At 42.8% G+C, this 21,314-nt stretch overlaps 1 protein-coding gene across 1 annotated transcript in view; it reads right to left on the reverse strand.

Moving 5' to 3' along the window:
• Positions 1 to 4,450: 4,450 nt before the first annotated feature.
• The window catches only part of Srp72 (signal recognition particle 72), a 51,382-nt gene continuing 34,518 nt past the window's right edge, over positions 4,451 to 21,314 (reverse strand). The window contains exons 14-17 of the mRNA XM_065429997.1: positions 19,220 to 19,395; positions 8,063 to 8,182; positions 5,607 to 5,646; positions 4,451 to 4,666 (exon numbers count right to left, since the gene is read on the reverse strand). Coding sequence (XP_065286069.1) covers positions 4,513 to 4,666; positions 5,607 to 5,646; positions 8,063 to 8,182; positions 19,220 to 19,395 — 490 coding nt within the window. The 3' untranslated portion in view covers positions 4,451 to 4,512. The remainder of the gene's footprint in view (positions 4,667 to 5,606; positions 5,647 to 8,062; positions 8,183 to 19,219; positions 19,396 to 21,314) is intronic.

Raw genomic sequence — 21,314 nt, forward strand, 5'->3', positions numbered from 1 at the left:
CATTACTTGATAATATTGGGTGGTTAGCACCCAATATTATCACGTAACGAGCATCTTCAGAAAAGAGGGCAATGCAGAAGAGTAAACAGCAAATAACGTAAACAGATCAAAGCTAGCTAAAAAAATAGAAATTTTTCCTTTATTTACCTAAGCTGCATCTATCATTCTTTTTCTTGAGTTAATGTATATCCTCACAGCAAAAATGCTTAGCCACTAGCACGACTTACCAGGCACTAATAAGTGACAGATATTTGTAACAGAACAATATATGTGTACCTTGAAGTGCATGCACAGAATCCTAGGAGGATTCCCGAAGGACAACAAAAAGAGCACAAAGTTATTGCCTTAGCCCTGGTTCTGGCCCTTGGCTGTCATTAATTTTGAGAGAAAGCGGGGGTGAAATAAAGCCACGCACTGTCATGCCGGCATCTATGTCCACAGCTAGCCCACCTCTCTTTTTTGATGCCTTGCAACATAGCTCACCTCTTTAAATAGAAACGGTGTAGTAGTGTTTACGAATCACTAAGGAGAAAAACATTTTCACCTGTGTTTGTAACTTGCCCTTATACAATATCAATAATGCCACTCTCACCACGAGAAGACACTTGGTAAGCCAGAGAAATGGGTGGCACAGCTGCCTTGAAGTTCTCACACCAGCATGCCGTGACGTGGATTTTGACAGAGCCTGCCAGGGCCTAGTTAAGCCATTATTGCTAAATCTAAGGTCCTATAACGTAAAACTATTCCAATCTGTTATTATTCCAATCCCCCGATGTCAAATTTATGTCACCACCACTGCAAGCATAGGGCGGTAAGCCGCAGCGTTGTTTTAAAAGCCAAATCTAACGTGCTTCTCGTTTATACAATGCAACTTTGTGTTGCTTTCAAAGCAAATAGCATTGCCTACATTGAGCAGTTATCTAATTGGCTGAGAAGAGGCAGGGAGCACACTCATATGGAGAGTTTCGATGGGGCCGAGAGAAAGTAGATAGCCGGATGAGGAGGGTGGTACCGGCGTCTACGATTGGTATGCTTCTCCTAACTTAGCTTGCGGTGGCTGGACGAAAATCGCAGCGGCATGCAATGGAAAGTTAAAAATGCCATTAAAACGAATCCTCGGCAAAGTAGTTAGCAGAGCAATGTTGCATACATGCCGAAAGGTGTCAATAACCTTATACTGCCACGGAAAATCTTATACGCAAATAAATCCATGCTCCCCGGCAGCTCCGAGTAACCAATGCCACAGCAATCGGCGGCAGCCATCCTCTATTCCTTTTGGAACAGGGCAGTCTACGGCAACTCAGAAAAACTTTGTTTCGTTCGGCATATTAATGAGTCTTTAACGCACTACGTCACTTTGACGGGGCGAGTCTTCATTGTTTTGTGATGTCATGTGACAGACAGGTAGTGGACATAGCCCAAAAACATTTGACCAATAGCAATTGGTCAAAAAACATCTTTTTCGCCAATGGCAAAAAAAAGGATATCAAATCAGATTTTTTTTTTTTTTCTTCGTTTGGTCTAATTGTGAAGGGCTGATTGCAGAATCGGAATAGAAAAGTTTGGAATAACTTTACATTAGAGCACCCATGGACTACACTGCGTTTCAAAGGAGCCAAAGGCTGAACAACAATACTCGTGAACTTCTGCTGAGCCAACATGACACAAGTAAGCAAAAATACTTTTAAATCCGTGACGTCGCCAATGTATCGACGTTATGGTTTCGGTGCAAAATTTGAAAAATGAAACTCCGACCTTCGTTCGAAAATCGACCTATTATCACAAAATAAACGACAATATAGTTTTCAAAAAATGCTTCATCACTCTAAACTGACTTAGTGTTTCTCTTTAGAGTCTCTTTAATGGTGTGACAGTGGCATCAGCGCATCAGGCGGTGTGTTGTCACAATGGGCAGTGTACCTCTTTGCCACACGTTTGCTACACCATCGATTGCCGAAAAATCTACCGATGACTCGACAAAATGCACAGCGTTGGGCTGAAAGGAGCCCATCAAGTAAGACAAAAAAATTTAAAGGAAGTGCTGAGCCATAGCACAAACCTAAGCAGTTATATAGCAGTGGAGAAGAGTGGTTTATGACAGAATGGGGCTTATGGCTGCAGCAATGCTGCACTGCTTCAATAATATAAAAGCCAGTTGTAGAGTTGGTAAAAACACATACAGTGGACTGCGGATAAACGAAACTCAAGCGAAAATGCCAGATAAACAAAATGAGGCTACCAACGTTGGTTGGCCATTACATAGGAGCAATGTTAACAAACTTCGTTTAAACGGAATACTTCTTTTTGTAAACTCTGGCTAAATGGAACTGGAAACGAAAGTGTACCAACCTCATCAGCCGTCATACTTCATATGTAGTAGGAGTAGGTCGTCATATCAAATGGTCATGCAAAATAGTTATGAAAATCCAATGCATCAGCCAGCTGCGCTGTTGTGGCATTAGCAGCTGCTCCGCTGCGTTCACGTGGCCCAATTTTTTGCGATCCTTGGCGTATCGTAATGGTGATAGACAAAAAGCAAGAACACATGAACAAATGCCTTGCGCAAAATAAACTGTGCTATTCCAAGCAGAAGAGTACAATAACATTTTTTTTTTTTTCATCGCAGTGAAATTGAAGCACTCGACGCTCTTGAAAGCAAAAAATTTTTCGTGATTTTTGCTTCCTTTACATAAACTTCTAAATAACTGAAATATTCTTTCTGTGCCTTCCAATTCCATTTAACTGGAGTCTGCTGGATGTATACTACACAGAACAAAATGTGGAGGACGCTTAAGCTGCACCATCAAAAGTGGAATGCAATAGCATTCAAAGATCCCAGACTGCTGCTTATGCTTCCCGGCAACTGGAGCGTATGTAACCGTAATGTTCACTGGGAAACACTGGCTGCGAACGCTATGCACGAAGGCAGGCTTTCTGGTAGAAATGCGGACTCTTGCGTGGGCCGCGATGCAGCGGAGGCAAGCTTAAGCGGACGCTTATGTGGAGGACGCTTAAGCTGCACCGTCAAAAGTGGAATGCAATAGCATTCAAAGATCGCAGACTGCTTCTTGTGCTTCCCGGCAACTGGAGCGTATGCAACCGTAATGTTCACTGGGAAACATTGGCTGCGAATGCTATGCACGAAGGCAGGCTTTCTGGTAGAAACGCGGACTCTTGCGTGGGCCGCTATGCAACAGAGGCGAGCACTATCTGGGGGTGTAGCAAGGAATCGTACGCATCGCTCCGTGGCCTTCCGAGATACTCACGTGCGGGCGTGCGCCATGGCCGGTCTATGAATGGCAGAAACGCTAAAAAAGGGACTTATTTGAGTTTTCGCATAACAGAACTATGTTTTCTTGTATAGTCAAATTACAATCAGACGCTATTATGTCTGTAGGTTGTAAGTCGTACTTTACAATTTTCCTACATATTCTAGCTTGAGAAATTAAATTAGTTCAATAACTTCCTTGCGCCACATGGAGGGCCTAGGTATGGGTGGTTCGAAAATCTTTTTGCCGAAATGACGTCAGACACTAGATTTTCTGCGGCACAGGGCTCTTAATGCTGTCGCGTTAAAACTGCAAGAGGGTGAAGGCAAAGCTTCAGCCTACTCTAGTGTCCCAGAAGGTTCTTTCGCATGCATGAAAGTCCCTAGCTTGTGGGTACTTGTTTTCTGCACAGGAACACGAGGTCATTGTGGTGACTCCCACTATGCAGCTTGTTCACTGTGCCAATGAGTGTGTCAAGGTTTTCTACAGTGTAACCTTTTGTTCTCATTATTCTTTGGTAAATCCCATAAATCAAGAAAGAAAAAATGAGACATCCACCGAGACGTAGCTAAGCGCTACAAAAGAAACCCATATATATGGGTTCCTCGAAAGAAAAGCTTCGCAGTTGAGGAAAAATTCAGGACTCGAACCGGGACCACCGCCTTTCCGGAGCAGCCGCTCTACCATCCGAGCTAACCAGGCAGCTAGCAGATGGCAGGCTTGCCTCTTGCAACTCTTGCCTTTGCTTCCGAGTTGTGGATAAATTTGACTTCGCCTGCCATCTGCTAGTTGCCCGGCTAGCTCAGATGGTAGAGCAGCTGCCCCGGGAAGGCGGTGGTCCCGGTTTGAGTCCCGGACCAGGACGAATTTTTTCCTCAACTGTGAAGCTTTTCTATCGAGGAACCCATATGGGTTTCCTTTGTAGCCCTTAGCTACGTATGGGTGGATGTCTCATTTTTCCTTTAATAATTACTCCTCTCCACCTTGCGGGTTTCCGCAGAACTATTATGTTAAATCCCATAAACATAAATCAGTTCGAATTCGCTTAACTGTTGTTGAACTTCAGTATTGACCTGTAACTTTTTTTTCTGAACCAGACTGAAAGTCATAAAATTTAGTTTGGCTTACCACTATATTACATTGTTACCAAGCATAATATCAACACAGGGACGTTGTGCACCTTGGCAATGCAAACTCTTTATAAAAGAAACAACTGTGGCAGTGAGAGGGTAGCCGGATGTCTTTACCAGCGACCACCCTTTTTCTTCTTTTTCTTTTGTGCGGGCAAAGGTCTTTGTTGTCTGGGGCCTTGCTGCGATGGCTGCTGTCCTCCTGGTGACGACTGTGCTGCAGATGCAGCAGGGCTTGGCAGGGGCGTTGTTTTCTGGGTCATGTCCCTAGCAAACAAAAAAGCAAGGCCACGGCTGGAGTGAAAAGAAGATATGCAGTGACAGTACATCAACCAAAAGTAACAGGTGCAGATTCCACGTGAACACTGCTTGGAAGTGGTGCGTGCAATGACTGCTTTAACTAGCACATCTTTGTTCCGATTCACTTGAACAGACCACCAGAAATTCACCATGACACTTGCGATGTGCGGCTGTGCACTTTTATAAAAATAGAACATTGCACCACAAAAAAAGCTAGGGCCATATTCTTGACTGATTACTTGAAGAGGTATTTTAGCTTTCATGTGGCATGATGTCCATTGTGATGCTGACTGGCTGGCTTTATGCAAAGCACTGTCACTTGGTGATTGAGTACTCTATTTTAATAAGCACCCATTTAAAGAAAATTAAACCCACACATGCTACCGTACAGTATTTATGCAAGGACTGCACCCATAAATTTGTGTCGATATTTAACAAAATGTATTTAGGAAATAATGCTTGTACAAGCTGCATCCACTTCTCATAATCATGCAACTTTGCAGCCCCTGCGCTGCACTCTCTAGGTACAGTATGGTGCAATACATAGAAATGCATCATGTGGCTTATCTGGCTCATCTTTATAGTCTGTTTACTTCTGTAACAGTTGATAGGTAGCAGAAAGCTAATTGCTGAAAACATTGTCATCGTCGCAAAATTTGCGTCCTTGCATCCCATGGCTTTTCCTATTGTACTTTCCAACATATGCATACTCGGTCATGCAATGCACACCGCTCTTCGTAGGCAGCACTTGCACTCTGGGCATATGCGCACCAGACGTCCACACTTCACACACAGGTTCATGCATTAAGCTTTCTCTGCACCCACGCCACATGAAGCCCCATGCCAATGCAATTATCTCTAATGTTTAGTTCTTATTTCACGTATGCTGCCCAAGTGGTATGCTCACCCTTCGGATGTTGACCCAACTGCTCCTTGCGTGCCCTTACCTGAAAAAGAACATATTCAAATAACCAAACACTGTAACATGGCGAGTTGGTACACGAAGAATGCATAATTATAGTTTCTTTATGTTTCAACAAATTATGGCAACATTTTCACAATTTTGCAAACTTTTGAACTTTCAAACCCATTAATACCAGCAATTAATATGATGTGCAGCACTTATTTTATCACACACTTCCTGCAATCCAGGCTTTGCAATACACTTGTGGACTTGTTTATTTCCATATTCTTCATCACTTTGTAACACATGCCTACAGCTCAGCTAAATTGTACAGCATATAATCATTGTTTCACCTACATAAAAAGGACTGACTAATCTTTCCGGAATTCCCTACTATTCAACGATGAGATTCTCACATGGAGGCATGGCAAGACCAGTCAACCAGTGATAAATTTCCTTTCTCATCCTGAGCTTCCATGTAGAACAAAAGCTGCCCCTTTTAATCACAGGCTAAGATAGCTTTCGTTCTGAACAGTGGAAGCAGGATAAGAAGCTTCTGCTTATAAATAGCATCTCCTGCAAAGGGAATGTACCTTCAAGCCCCAACATCTGGCACAGAAGTGTGCTGCATACTAAGAAACATTGTTTCGTACATACAATTGGTAACAGTGCTGCTGACGAGTGTATATTCTGGTACAACATTGGCTGAAGCTAATCATTTCATTCATATTGTGAATGCCAAGTGTGGACTTTTATCACTTTCACATGTACTACATAGTCATCATCATTGCTCATCGTCAGCTTCATCTGTGTGGCCGTGCGTATTAGCAACAGCCGGCCTGTCTCTCAAGTGCTAAAGGTGCTTCAGTGTTTCACCACTTCAGTCCTTTTTTGTGAAATGGCAGAGCAATGCACAGAACATAAAAACAGAATGCCAAGAAGCAATACACATTTTTTAATAAGTACAGTAAAACTTTGCAATTCAGATTCCACGGGAACGAAAAAAATTTAAAGTTAACTGAATGTTGAATTATCGAGGGTATCAAAACATATACAAATGCTTACTGCATCAACACACTTTTACTTAATGTGTTAATCAGCAAATCCTATTTCTACTTTGCACCAAAGCAGCGCGGAAGCTTCAATTCTCATCATCTCACGACTGATCAGCACTCGCAGCGGCAACTGCCCTGCAACTTAATTCCTTCACAGCGTGGCTGCCGGCGCAAGACTCATCATCTTCATGCAAGACGCGTTTTTCACTACCGCATGCACACCCAATTATTTTTTCAGCAGTGAGCTGGTTGCCACCAGATCGCCCATCCATCGCAATGCAGCCACAAAGTTCCTGTAGACAGCTTCCATTGGCGATTATGGCAATTCAGACTCCGCCGCTTCGTTTCAGTTGGATGCTAGCGCCACTGATGCACTTTTGAGTGACACATTTGCAGCACATCTCGCTCGCAGCGCTCCAAGGATTGTCCGAACTAACCGGTGTGTGGTCAAACATGTGCAAATTACATGAGTTTGGTTATAATAATGCACACACCAGCCAGGACCAGAGGATGTGCCCGAATTATCCAATTTTCCAAATTCACAAACATAAAATTAACGAGGTTTTACTGTAGATATAATTTCATGGCTAACATCAACCAAATGTTCTTAAAAATAATAAAAACAGCCTTTTATGCTGCTGAAACCAAGTGTGTGTTGCTGGTAGTCTGTGGAATGAGCTGCCGGTATATTTCATGCTTAACAAATTCATAATGGTCAATCACATAACTGTTTATTGTTAATTTGCAGAGAGTGTGTGATTCCTAGCTTTTGAACACATTGCACAAGCTATTTCTAAAATTAAATTCTGTAGTTTAATGTTCGGCTCGAAGTTGCACAAAGGGCTACAAAAGATGCAGCAGTGAAGGTCTGCAGATAAATTTTGATTGCCTGGGGTTCTTTACCCAAAGCACTGACTTTGCATTCTGCTCCCATTAGAATGCAACCTTGATGGAGAGAAAGAAAAAAACTTACAAAAAGGCAACCTGTCACAAACAAATGAAATTGATGCTTACAAATGCATTTTATAACCTAGTAGTATTGATTAAGTGACCATGAGGTGCACAGAAAAAGCTTACAATTACCAATTACCTAATTAAAAACAGCATAATAAGTACCAGCAGAACCCCTAAATGAATGCTAACAACACACAGTTGGTTTCATGCAAATAAAATGCTAAGCCTTTTCTATTAAAAACAAAAAAAAGAGGCCTAGTAAATGCAAGCTGGACTACCTTGTATATGAATGCATGATATCTTTCATACAAAGTTTAAGGTTCTTTTGTTTCTTTTCTTGAAAAGATTGTATTTCTTTTTACAGAAGGATCTGAGATATAAAAACTTGGGTAACATGTCGCAATATAGGACAGTGAGAATAAAGGTGAAGTCCAAAAAGCACTCTCTTACCAATGGCACTGCTGGCTGCTCTCCTATCCTTGCGCTTCTTGAAGGTGGAACGCTCGCGCCGTGGAAGCCAACGCTCAGGGTCCGGGTCAACATTTGGATCATAATTCTTGGGCAGCTTGCCTGCAAGGCACAAGGCATTCCTTGAAACACCATAGGTTCATCAAGCATTCTGTGTCAGAAATTACAACTTGTAACACTACAAGTGCACCGTTCGTTATACTTGCCTAGGTCACAATTTTCTTGATATAAAGTTTGCTGCTGCACCAAAAAAAGTAAAAGATATGCCTAGTCACAAGATGCAATGCTTGTTCCATATAAAGTTGCTTTCATTATCATGCAAGACATAACTGGCTGAAATATCGTGGTACGGAAGCTGAACGCATGGATTCAGGAAGGGCATGTCAACCACTACTCAACTAATTATGACGGTTCACGACTTTCTCAGCGTACTGGATAACTCGGGACAAATCAATGTTCTTTTTCTGGATATGGCGAAAGCTTTTGACACGGTACCGCATTCAAAAATGCTTCATAAATTGCAGTTGATTGGTCTTCCACTGTATCTTGTAGAATGGGTCAGAGCATACTTAAGTGGTGGAACGCAGTCTGTTGATGTGAATGGCGCCCTTTCTGAATCGCTTGCTGTTACTTCTGGTGTTCCTCAAGGTAGTGTGTTAGGGCTTTTGCTGTTTTTAATATATATAAATTATTTAGTAAATGAAATTCCACGGTCAGACCATCAATTGCTCCAAGAATCTTTGCTTAAAATATGTCACTGGTGTGAAGAATGGAATATGGATTTAAACATTGATAAGAGCGTGCTTCTCCGAATTACGCGAAAAAGAAATGTTAGCTATTACCAATATTGCCTCCACAACAGTCACATTAGCGAGGTCTCACAATATAAATATCTAGGAATAACTATTAACAACCGATTAACCTGGGGCACTCATATCTCTGAGACCTGTTCAACTGCATTCTCGAAGCTCTGTTTCTTGAGACGAAAATTAAAACGTACTCCTAGCCATATTAAGCTCTTTGCTTATAAAACTTTCATGAGGTCCAAACTTGAATACTCCTTCGTAATTTGGGACCCCCACACTAAGAAAGACATCTATCAATTAGAGCTCGTTCAGAGAAAGGCAGTACGTTTCATTTTTCATAAATACAGAAGGTCAGGCTCCCCAACACAGCTTATGAAGGACAATAATATCCCGTTGCTTAGTACACGTAGAAAATTTTGGCAGGAAAGCTTAGCATTGCTCCCCCCCATTTCCTCAAGCACTCCACTACTCGAAGGACCCGCCATTATAGCGAACACTCATTACAGCCTATATTTGCTAAAACAAACTCATTTAAGCACAGTTTCTTCCCTCAAACAATAGCTGATTAGAACGCGCTTCCTGAATCAGTTTTTCGCTCTCCTGACGTGGAACAGGCCCTTCAAACTTTGTTTCTTCAGTAGAAAGGAAACAATTTTCTTATGAGAAATTTCAATGTTCATTGCTTTCGTTTCTGCTCTGTCATCTTGTAATTTTTTTTATTTAGTTGTATGTCACATGCAATGTAACTTTTTTTTATTCTCCTTTTTTTTTTGCATGTACGTGCTGTTATGATTTGTGTTTTCATGCCCCTCCTGCTTGGGCCAATCTGGCCTGCAGTATTGTGAAATAAAAAATAAAACACTGCAACTCGCATAAGCGAGTGAACTAGCAAAGTTCAAAGCAGGGTTTGATATTTCCTTACATGTTCGTACTTTGAATGTTCCTGTCAATGTTTTGTTCTTCCACTACTTGTACTTTTTGTTACAACCCCCTAGGGGATACTTAGTTTTTTTTTAATTGTACCATAATGGCCGACTTTGTTGATGTGGTATGCTTCAATAACATGGTTCAAATGCATAAATATGGCTGCTATAGTGTGAAATATTACTAACAATAACAATTATTAGTAAAATATTAATAACAATAATAAGAAAGTGATGACGATAGAATGTCTACTGCTATCTTTGTCATAAAGAAAAAAAACCACCGACGTCCTCTACACACAGGAAATTGCTAGGAAAGTGGCTAAATACCCATGACAAGGTGAGCATGATGAGATGAGATCCCTCAAGGAGTTAAAGTAATGCTGCCTCTCAGTCATTCACATTATAATGTACGATGATGTCACTTATTACGGCTGAACTTCAGCAAGCAGACTACCTTGCCAAAATTAGGGAAACTGATTTCCAAAATCACAACATTGACTAACAAAATGTGCATTATTATTAAGCTCCTCACATTAAAGAAGTATCTAAAGGTATTAAACTCCTCAGACAATATATACAGGCCAAATTAAATGGGTACATTCCTAAAACTATTCATTCAGTATTGTTTTGTGTATTATCTGGTCCTGAGATGAGAAAAGTAAAAGACACAAATGGCAACTATGCTAAGTGTTAAGAAGGGCAGTACACAATTTCTGAAGTGCTTACAGAGCCGGTTTATATCCATTACAAGGTGAACACATTATATTCTACATCAATCACAAGACAAGCTCTGCTTCTTCCAGAGCATGAATGTATGCTTAACAAAGCAAAGGCTGCATAATTTAATAATGTTTCTCATAATGATGTATTATGTTAAGCTTAGAGTATCCACTTAGTATAACTGTTATCTTACTTCAGTTTCGTCATTCTCTCATTAAAAAAACATTAAAAAAATTATTTTTTCTTGCCTTGGAAAATTTCAACTTTATATTACAAAAGAAAGTCAAAGTAAACCACACCTAAACAAAATTGTGCACCTAAAGACATCCTTCGATATCACGGAACACAAACCATGTTTCCCCAAAGATGATCGTGTGCAAAAGAGAAAAAAAAAAAAGATGAACCTGGACTTTACTGCAAATACAAACCTCAGAAGCAGTTCTTAACATTCACACACGTTTTAGCAAGCTCTGTTCATGTCCGACCACAACATCCACAATCAAGACAGAGACAAGAATCATCCTCGAAATACAGGCAACCCAAAATGCTTGGTCAATTCCACATTGAAAAATCACATTTACAGGATGCTTCCTCCAGTACAGACATGCCCCCAGCAACTAAATAAATGAACGACATACGAGTTTTCTGCTGTTCATGAGTAAATTAAACTTTGGAAACAATGTGCATGCTTGCTGGAAAATACAAAACTACCATAATCTAAAATTATGTTTCTGGAACAAAAATCAAGTCCATCGGGCTCCTTCCCTCTCCCTCATTGCATAGTGAGAACCCGGAATATGGATGTCTTTATGCCATGAGGTAGCATACGAGAGTTTATTGGCCAGTTGCCTGCTCCTTAGCTCACGTAAGAAGTGTGCGAATATTCGAAAATTATTAATAACAAATTGGATAGTATCCTATTCCATTTGGTTTTCAAATCAAATAGGCACTATTCGTAGATACGAGTACTTTTTGAGTACCTAAACGTCAACTGCGCCCAAATAAGCATAAATGTGGAGCGAAAGTACTGCAAATTTTCACCCTCACGGGCACAGTGAAGACGTAAAACAGGAGAGCTTGCGTAGTAGAGCAGGCAACATCACTTAGGTGGCCATACTTTACAGGCTATACAGCAATCATTCACACTCTCTGAAGAGCCGTACGTATGTGAAGGAACTACTTGTTTACTCCTAATGCTCCCTTTATGCTTTTATAAAGAACTCTTCATAACGTACTATGTAATGGCAGAAACTTGCTAACTTTCAGAATACTGGCATGTGAACATCGCATAATATTAATTGTTATAAGATGTACTCATTATTCTAAAACTACTCGAAAAGTATTCAACATTCCATTGATTCATTTCTTGCACTATACGATTCATAATCGAGTCGGTCTCAAAAATCGCTATTTGCACGCCCCTACCCATATACTATCTGACAACTGCGGGGAAGAAAAAAAGGCTGTTCAACATCCACCCACCTTGGCCGTGAGCGGCGCTGGCTAACACTTCTACGGCTAATCTTTTACACATATACAAATGCATACGCAAAAAAAGTGAATGTGAGGATGGCGCCACAGTCGCCTAATTGGTGAAGTACTGCACACATAATGTGGAGAATGTGGGTTCAAATGCCAACTGCAGTAAGTATCTTTTCATTCGACCACTCTTATTTCCCTTTACAGTTGAACCCACTTATTCAAGTGCCCGGAATATCCCATTGTTATAACCGACAATTGCTGCAACTAGGTTGCACGAAAAAAGCAGAAGCAACAAACATTCGAACATTTTATTTAGACAAAAAGAAGCACAGATGAACCCACTTCTATCATGGCAAGATAAACTGCCCACTACAATGTTCCTATGAAGCAATATTGGTTAAAACAATTAAATTTAATAATAATAATAATATTTGGGGTTTTACGTGCCAAAACCACTTTCTGATTATGAGGCACGCCGTAGTGGAGGACTCCGGAAATTTTGACCACCTGGGGTTCTTTAACGTGCACCTAAATATAAGCACACGGGTGTTTTCGCATTTCGCCCCCATCGAAATGCGGAACAATTAAATTTGGCTACTGGGTGTCTGCACCAAAAAGAAAAGGAATGTGAAATCCACGAAACAAAAAAAAAATCCGAGGACACTTAAGCACTTCTTTGAGTTGTCGATGCGAAAGCATTAATGTCCAATTGAATGCCACTGAGTAGTCATTTGAGTTACGAATTCCTCGCAGGCAAGCGAGCACGTTGAGACGCTTGGCGCGTTTTGATTTGGCCTCACCGAAGTTCAGTTAGAATGCAGGCAAGAGCTTGCGCGGACAAAAAACGCGCTGATACAGGTTTCCGAGAGCAAGAGTGAGGGCGACCTAGCGTCGCGGCAATGCTTTCTCCCCTTGCAACACCTGGTGCGCTGGTGTTTTGTTTCACCTGCTCTGCTCCATTGAGGCGCGCTCGTGCCGTGGTGTCACAGACAATGGGAACTTAGGCTGCCACAGATGCCGAATGCCGGCTTTTTCGCTCAATGAGCTACTTCACACTTTGACACACACAAAAAATTCACCAACAGACCTCCGCAGACAGACCTCCACTCATGCAGCGCTTTGTTTCCATACATACAACACATGCTATTCTGGCACCATGTCGTAACCATCGCCAGCGCACAGCCCGTCTTGCACGGCACTGCGCTTTTCTTGTCACGCTTTCGTTCCACCAATGTCGAGAGCAGCCCTTTGTCGCAGGGAAGTTGTGCCACCAGTGTCAGCGGCGACAACACGCAAGGGAGCGTCACATCGAGCCTTACTTGTAGCCGCACGCCATCGCCCCTTGCAGGATCAGTGATCGCCGTCACAAATGCCAGTACCACAGACTGAGCTCAGCAGCAGATGACAAGGACGAGTGTAGCCCCCCCTCAGAAGTGCAGATGAGGCTGCCTAAGCGGCTGCGGATGCTGTGGCCGCCAGTAACTCAGTGCATGCACAGGCCATCTCCCCTCTGCTCCTCCTCCGCCCAATGGTTCTGCTGCACCCACCTCCTGCGCTTTTCTCCTCTCTTCGCTATGCCCTTTCTTTCATCTACTGCTAGGCTCAGCGTTCGCTTTCACCCTTCGCAGCGCTCGTTCACTCGGTTAAGCTGCCGCCGCTGATGCTTCCCGCAGGGATGGGCTATCAAGAGCTGCGCTCTAAAACACCCGCCCCTTTGCCACACCCACCTTCGTGCCACAGAGTCCCGCCACACGGCACACCTTAGTCACCCTTCTCCGGTGTCCCTTCCACCCAATACTACCTAGAAAACGTACAGGCTACAGCCCTGCCTGAAGTATGCGACCCTATGCCACCGACTGGAGGCGATCCATGGAATGAGTCTCTCCCTGGCCATCACACTTGTCCATAGGTGTGCCGGCACGCAAGCAATGTTTTTGCATGCCATCGCAATCGTGGCTCTATTGTCATGGCTCATCAAACACTACACACAGTAGCTTTTATTGAATGCTGTAAGCGTTGAAACATGCCTGCAGTCGCTGCCCACCTTATTTGAGTCAAGTCACTAGTTGGATCAAGTTTCTGTGATACCTCGTGCTCTCCAAAATCATGTCACTGCTTATCTCCCAATATAATTTGAAAAGTGCCCGTATTTTAATAATTGTGCTACATTAACATCACCACGCCTAACAAGTGTTGTGTTCCGAACTGTCACGGAAACTACGACCTGGATGCAAAGTGAGCATGTTCAGCTGCCCTCAGGATATATAATCTGTGCAAAAAGTGGATACACTCTATAGAGCATATCTACTTTTTGCGCAGATGATTGCACAGATATACTACAAGAAGATTTCACTCTTTCTCAGCACTCCAGGGTGAGTAATGTCAATGCCTTTTTAATCATGGTTGGCCCGAGCGCTTTTTATAATTATGCTGTTTGCAGAAAATATAATTGGTATGTAAGAATGGCCTCTAGCGAAAGTATTATCGTGTATCAAGCAGAAATTTGTTACTTACATGCCGGTAAAATTTTTTATAGGTTTGCGAGGACCACTTCGCAGCCAAGAACATCATTCAGGAGACATTTTAGATTGCAACATCACGCAAGCATGCGTCTTATATCAAACAAGCACGGCAACTACAACCTGCATGTTATTGGTAACTCGAGGAGGTGTTTTGGAAGATTAAATATATCATACCGGTCTTGATCTACGGGGCAGGATACGCTGTCTACGCTCGTTTGAAGAAGCTCAAATGCGAAAAATGCAGGGAGGCACTGACAGTGAACAAAGAAACAAGTGTCCACATTACTGAAAGGCACCAAGATCTCGTCAGAGTGCTGGACCAAGGTGGGCTGGTACACCCAACAATGTTTGTTATCAATGCTATAGCTTTGTCTCGCATTTCATCTCTCATTAACCACCACCAAAAGGTAAACATTCCACGCTACAACACCGTCTGCTTTTCATATTCACTTCTTTCACAAATGAGCAAAGATTGGAATAACTCACCCACATCACTTACAAGCATATCTAACAGAAATAACTTCAAAACAACACTTCAAAGTCTCATTTTATAAGATTGACAGATTTTTCTGCATAATAACTGCTCCTATGCCATATTTCTGTTTTAAGTTATGCCTTGTATTTTATATGGTACATGTTTTCTTTTCTGTATGTTAAGCCAGGTATTGTTCTTATTTATTTTTCAGTTATACAATGCATCTCTTTTACGCTTGCCGTGTTTCTGTTTACCGTTCTTATAATTTTTCAAGCCATGTTTGTCATGTTGTTTACAACGTATAAGCTACTTATGTAACACTACTGGTCCAATTTTTTCCCTTCTTTTTACCTTCTCTTCTCTCTCTCCTTTTTTTTCTTTTATTAATTATATTATTTTTTTGTATCTATAATTAGGTATGTGTATTTTGCCTCCCTATCTACCTTTGCCCCCTCCCCTCTGCAATGTACAACTGTACCTTGAGGGTATAATAAATAAATTAATTAATTAATTAATTGATAAAAATATGCTATGAACAAATTTTTATTGCTCATGTTTTTTGGAATTAACAGTGCTGCGTTTTTTTAATGTTTCGAGCTTTCGTTTCTTAGATTTAGCAGTGGCATCCACAATTTTTTTCATTCATTCGGGAAGAAAAGTTTTTAGCAGTACATTTGTACTGCACCACAGCACATGTTTGTGAACCACTTGTATGCCTTGAGCTGTTAGAAAGAGCACTTTCTAAATCTGCCCAATAAATGTCAGGTAGCGATGGATCTCACCTTAGAGCTGCTAACCAGCGACAATTCATCTGATTTTGACACCTGTGGTGACAGGCATACAAGTAAAGTGGTTCACAAACAAGTGCTGTGGTGCAGTACAAATGTACTGCTAAAAACTTTTCTTCCCGAATGAATGAAAAAAATTGTGGATGCCACTGCTAAATCTAAGAAAAGAAAGCTCGAAACATTAAAAAAAACGCAGCACTGTTAATTCCAAAAAACATGAGCAATAAAAATTTTTCGTCACATGTATACATGTGACGTGTGCAATATTTAACCTCATGAAAGAGCACCTGCTAAAATAGAAAATCGTAATGTCGTCCACACCCTTCCATTGCCCTTTGCATATTTTTGTAGACGAAAGCTTCACAGAAAGTTTCTTCACACCAAGAAATGCAAATAGCATGAATATGCTTCCGGAAGCAAAGTTACTGCAACCGTAGATCCATTTAGTTCCTCCAGCATGGTGCTAAACTTCCAGTGCACTTTCGTCACCACCTCACTACGTCACGGCAGCAGTGCTGCGGCCTTGACTTGTTAGGTAGTGTTTTTCCACCCCTTGGACGTCGGTGAGAGGGTGGAAGAGAGACTACAGGAGGGCGCGAGATGTCGGAGGGCTTGAAGGGAGACCGGAGAGGGACGCAACAAAGGCATGCCATGCAGGGTGCACAGCACAATGAAAGATGTAACTAAGGGGCTCAAATTTTTTTTCCCTCAAAATTTTACATTCTTTTTCCATTCAGAGCACACACCGAGTAGCCATATTTAATGGCTTTAACTAATAACGCGGCACGGGAGCATTGTAGTAAGCGGTTTATTTTACCATGGAACATATAGAAAAATTGGCGGTGCATTGGCTCATCATCATCATCAGCCTGGCTACGCCCACTGCAAAGCAAAGGCCTCTCCCATACTTCTCCAACTACCCCGGCCATGTACTTATTGTGGCCATGTTGTCTCTGCAGACTTCTTAATCTCATCCACCCACCTAACTTTCTGCCGCCCCCTGCTACGCTTCACTTCTCTTGGAATCCAGTCCGTAACCCTTAATGACCATTGGTTATCTTCCCTCCTCATTACATGCCCTGCCCATGCCCATTTCTTTTTCTTCATTTCAACTAAGATGTCATTAACTCGCGTTTGTTCCCTCACCCAATCTGCTCTCTTCTTATCCCCCTTAACGTTACACCCATAATTCTTCTTTCCATAGCTCCATAGCCTGTTATATACAATATACAGTCAACGACCGATTTTTCGGACCCTCTAGGGAACGTAAAAACGTCCAAAAATTCAGGCAGTCCGAAAAAATGAATGCATGCAAAAAAACACACTTTTTTTCTTTTTTTCTCAGATCTAGAGGTAAAGGGCAAAGTACCAGATTTCCGAAACCCTGCCAAAGCATCAGTGAAGTGGCTATAAAAAAACGCATTCAAGAACTCTGTATGCAGCCGACTGCCGGTTTATTATGTACATGTGCATCGTCGGGCAGCCGGTTTTATTGCTGCAGTGGCTTGAAGAACTTGTTGATTGTTGTTTGGACGGCGTTCCGGTTGCATGCGATGATATTCACCTCGATCTGAGCAAGGGTCATGTCAGCACTGTACACCGATGAAAGAGTCAACAGTGCTCGCGTCAACTCAGCGCAGGCATAGGCTCCTCATTTTCAACATCGGAGTCTTCTGAATCCCCCACAACCTGATTCCATGCTCCATGCCGAACTCCTTGCTCACGTCAGCCTGCGATGGGCCGCTCACGACTTGCTTAATAATGGCAGCTTTCTTCTCCATCGTTAACCAACGGTACTGCTTTCCACGCTTCGATGCCATCGGCGAGGACGACGAAGACGGAGTGGGGGCCATCGAAGGCAAGCGAAATCCTCAAGTTGCGAACAGTGGAGTTCGCAGACGAGCGTCGAAGCACCTAGGCCTAGCGTCGCAAAGCACACTTGACACAACAGCACAACCACACACCACGCTAGCCAAAACGTGGCCTACACAAACAAATGAAATAGTGCCGCTCCGGAAACCATAGAGTTTCTCTATGCCGGAAACTCTGCCGGAGGTGGAAGTGGAAGTGCGGCGATGAACAGAGCCAGCGCGGTCAAACCAAATTGGTGTGCGACGGCTAGATTTGGATAGTTGTGGTTCAAAGCGGTGATATGCTTCGGCTGCAAGTCGATTTCCTGCGCAAGGGCGCTGCACGAGGAGCCAAAGGACCTTCCGTCGGGTCAAAAAGTCCGTAAGATTGGACGGCGGGGGGTTCGAGCGTCCGACACTTCAGATGTCCTTATACATTGATTCTATGGGGCTCGTGGTGGTGCCGCGAAGACGTCCGAAATATCAGTCGTTGACTGTATTCTTAAAACCGGCATTGTTACAAGTTGGTTCCACTGTATCTTATTATTTCTACATCCAATCAAAACATAGAAGTTAATTTTCCCTATGTGTTCCCTGGCTTCACTGTCTGTCTTGACTAACACGGGGTTCTCCCCACGGTGGGTGGTGGTGTAAATGCCAGTCACTGCTTTGGGTTTACCCCTCGGTTGCCTCGTCAAAGCTTCAGATTACTTTTTTTGCATGCAAGCGTACATGGCCCACCAGTGAAATCAGCGAAGGTATATTTTGAAGCCCCGAGGGAAGCAAGCACCAAAAGAGGAAGGCGCCTGGAGGTGGAGAAGAGAATTGCGTGCAGTGTGCGCTTAGTGATGTGATGATGATTTAATGGCAACCCCTTTGAAACAAGGCAGTGACAAATATTCACCTAGCCTGCTTGATTTAATCAGATATGCTATACGTGTTGTTGTTTTTCCCTGCATTATCGCGTGTTCCTTTATCACATCGGGAAATATTAGAACAACAAGTGATCTAGAAGTTGAGAAAATGGCGTTTTCGATTGCGGTGTCAACAAAAATCGCGTAGTCGGGAGGTGCCATCACATTGCGGAGCATGTGAGTAGTGCAACTTTTCGTTGATGCAACGGCACCATTTTGGAACCATTGTAAAAGAGATCTGAGCTTCAGGCAGCCACAGTGCTGTATTTCGCTGTGCAGAAATAAAAGCAAAAAAAAGCAAACAAAAATTTAACAAATCTAGCGATGCGATTCATTATTGCTGCCATGCCGACACACTCGTATTGGTTGACGCAGATTTGAATTACTGCCATGCATTTTACACACATTTTGACAGCGGTGAGCTGTGCATTTTTATGTCCTGGCAAGGTTTGGCAATAGCTGTAAGATGTGCCATTGGCTTGCGTTAGTTTTATTAATGCGTCCAAAATGCAAAATTTATCTTAGCCTAAGGCTAAGACCATCTATGTTCAACTGTGTTCATGACAAATTAAAACCCAAGCAGTCCTGAAAGACTACATTTAGAGTACACAAACTACAAGCTTCAAGTAAAAGAGCTAAATAGTCTGCACACTCACCTTTCTTCTTCTTTTTCTTCTTCTTGATGATGTCCTGACCACGGGTGATGGGAGAAGCTTCAGACTTGACTACTTTCTTGACGTAACGGGCACCCATTGTCCACGACATTGTTTCAAGTGCATCAACATCCACTTGACGAGTGATCTCTTCAGCAGGCGGAAGGTCTGCGCTCACCCTGAATACAGTACCTTAAGGAAAACAGTCACAAGCATAGCTCCCTGCAGTGAACAGGAAGCTACAGCTAACCATTTCAACCAGTAGATGGCACATGTATGAGTAAGGAAAGTGGGTATAGGGCCCCCTGACCGAGCTTGGGCACTGTAAACAGACAAGCGCAGTGCATAGATCACACCACAACAATCATGTTTGTAAAATAACAAACTGCTGCATAGTGTGAAAAGAGCTGAAATTTCAAACAAAAGCCTTCATGCCCTTTCCCTCGAGGGAGCCCAACCTCTTGCCAGAAAACGAAAATCACACACATAAACGCCTCTGTGTGAGACATGCTGTTTGAAATGCCATTCATCATGACATGCAACTCCGGCAAATCATTCAATGCAGCAGTAATTTTGTGTTTAACGTGTTGCTCTATTGCATAACTTAAGGTGTAGAGAACTAATAAAATTTACAAACTAAATGTCTAGAGCCTTCACTTTCCTCTGCACTGCAGCAAAGAGTGACGAACTTCTACATCATCTGCTCGTTCCCGCACTTTATCACGCAAGCAGCTACAGTCGCCTTTAGTGGCATCAGCTTACCAGTGCTCAGGCAGGGGCCGACAAATAACCATAGAGCACTGGACGGGCTGTGGCACTGCAGCGTGCAGCTGCTGTGACGTGATACTGCTGTGATGTACAGCAAAAAAAAAGAAAAAAAGGAGGTGGGGCTTGTTACGTAAACGTGATACAGCCTTTCATCTCCCATATGGAAGAATGCAAGAAGGAACCTCACTTGCAGAGGCTATGCAAAGCAGTGGGAAAGTGCATGCTGTGGGGAGGGCAGCTCACGTCTGCGCAGCACCACATCATTTTAATTTCTCATATCGGCACTATCAATTTAAAAATTTGAAAGATTCTTGCAGCAGAGTGCCCCCTGGACAGCTGTTTACAGCTTCCAGTGTATACGCAACATTTTCAACGAGACCTGGCGAAAGGCCCTTTGAGGAAGCACCAGGGGCGTAGCCGGGGGGGGGGGGGGGGGGAGAGGGGTCTTATGGGGCTTCAGCTCCCCCCCTTCCCTCCCCTGGAAATTTTTTTGTGCTGTCGTGCACTGATGAAAAAAGCACACTGCGAACTTGGGCTGGATTTCATGGCAACGCCCATGCATGTGGAGTCACATAACGCAAGGAGCCCCATCCGAGCACAAAGTTTCAAGGGCGTTTTGATGGCGAGCGGGCTTGTAGCGGCATCTCGCCGAGGCCGCGGAATCTACAGAGCGCATGGATTTCAATTCCGAAACTTTATGGGCACAAAGTTCTCAAACTTTTTTGATGCGAAAGGTGCATTTACATTTTCAAGGTCTTGCTTTTGATTTTCAATTCCAGAACTTTGTTGGTTTAATGTTCTGATAAACATCTGACACCAAAGGTGCACTGACTTTTCTAAAGTTGTACATCGGACCATACAACAGAGACAAGCCAAATCGACACACTATCAGACAAGTTGGCAAAGCACGCAGCGAGGTCAGATGAGACAAAGCACTATGGTGGTTAATTTGTGCCGTCATGTCATAGAAAAAAATATTAACTTTTCACCTGCACCAAACCATCCATGTCAAGACACTAAAGCCAGCAAAGGTAACTACATTCTTGTTTTTTCTACTCCGACTTTTATTCGCGAGGACACATTCAGCCTCTTCAATTTTCTTGTTCTCGCTACCCACGGGTTTACCAGATCCAGCCAGAGCGCATGTAATTTTCTCGTGTTGCCCCGACCACCACGCAGCACACTTCAGTGTGCATTCGTTTTTCTCTAGCTGAGTGGATTTTGCCCTGGGAGAGTTTTGGATGCTTTCTGGCTAGATGAGAAAAACAAACAATGGTCGCTGGCCGCCATCACTGTAGGGACTCGACGGATTGCAACGCATTTGCTTGAG

The sequence above is a fragment of the Dermacentor albipictus genome, chromosome 1, assembly GCF_038994185.2.
Source record: "Dermacentor albipictus isolate Rhodes 1998 colony chromosome 1, USDA_Dalb.pri_finalv2, whole genome shotgun sequence".
NCBI classification, from domain to species: Eukaryota; Metazoa; Arthropoda; class Arachnida; order Ixodida; family Ixodidae; genus Dermacentor; species Dermacentor albipictus.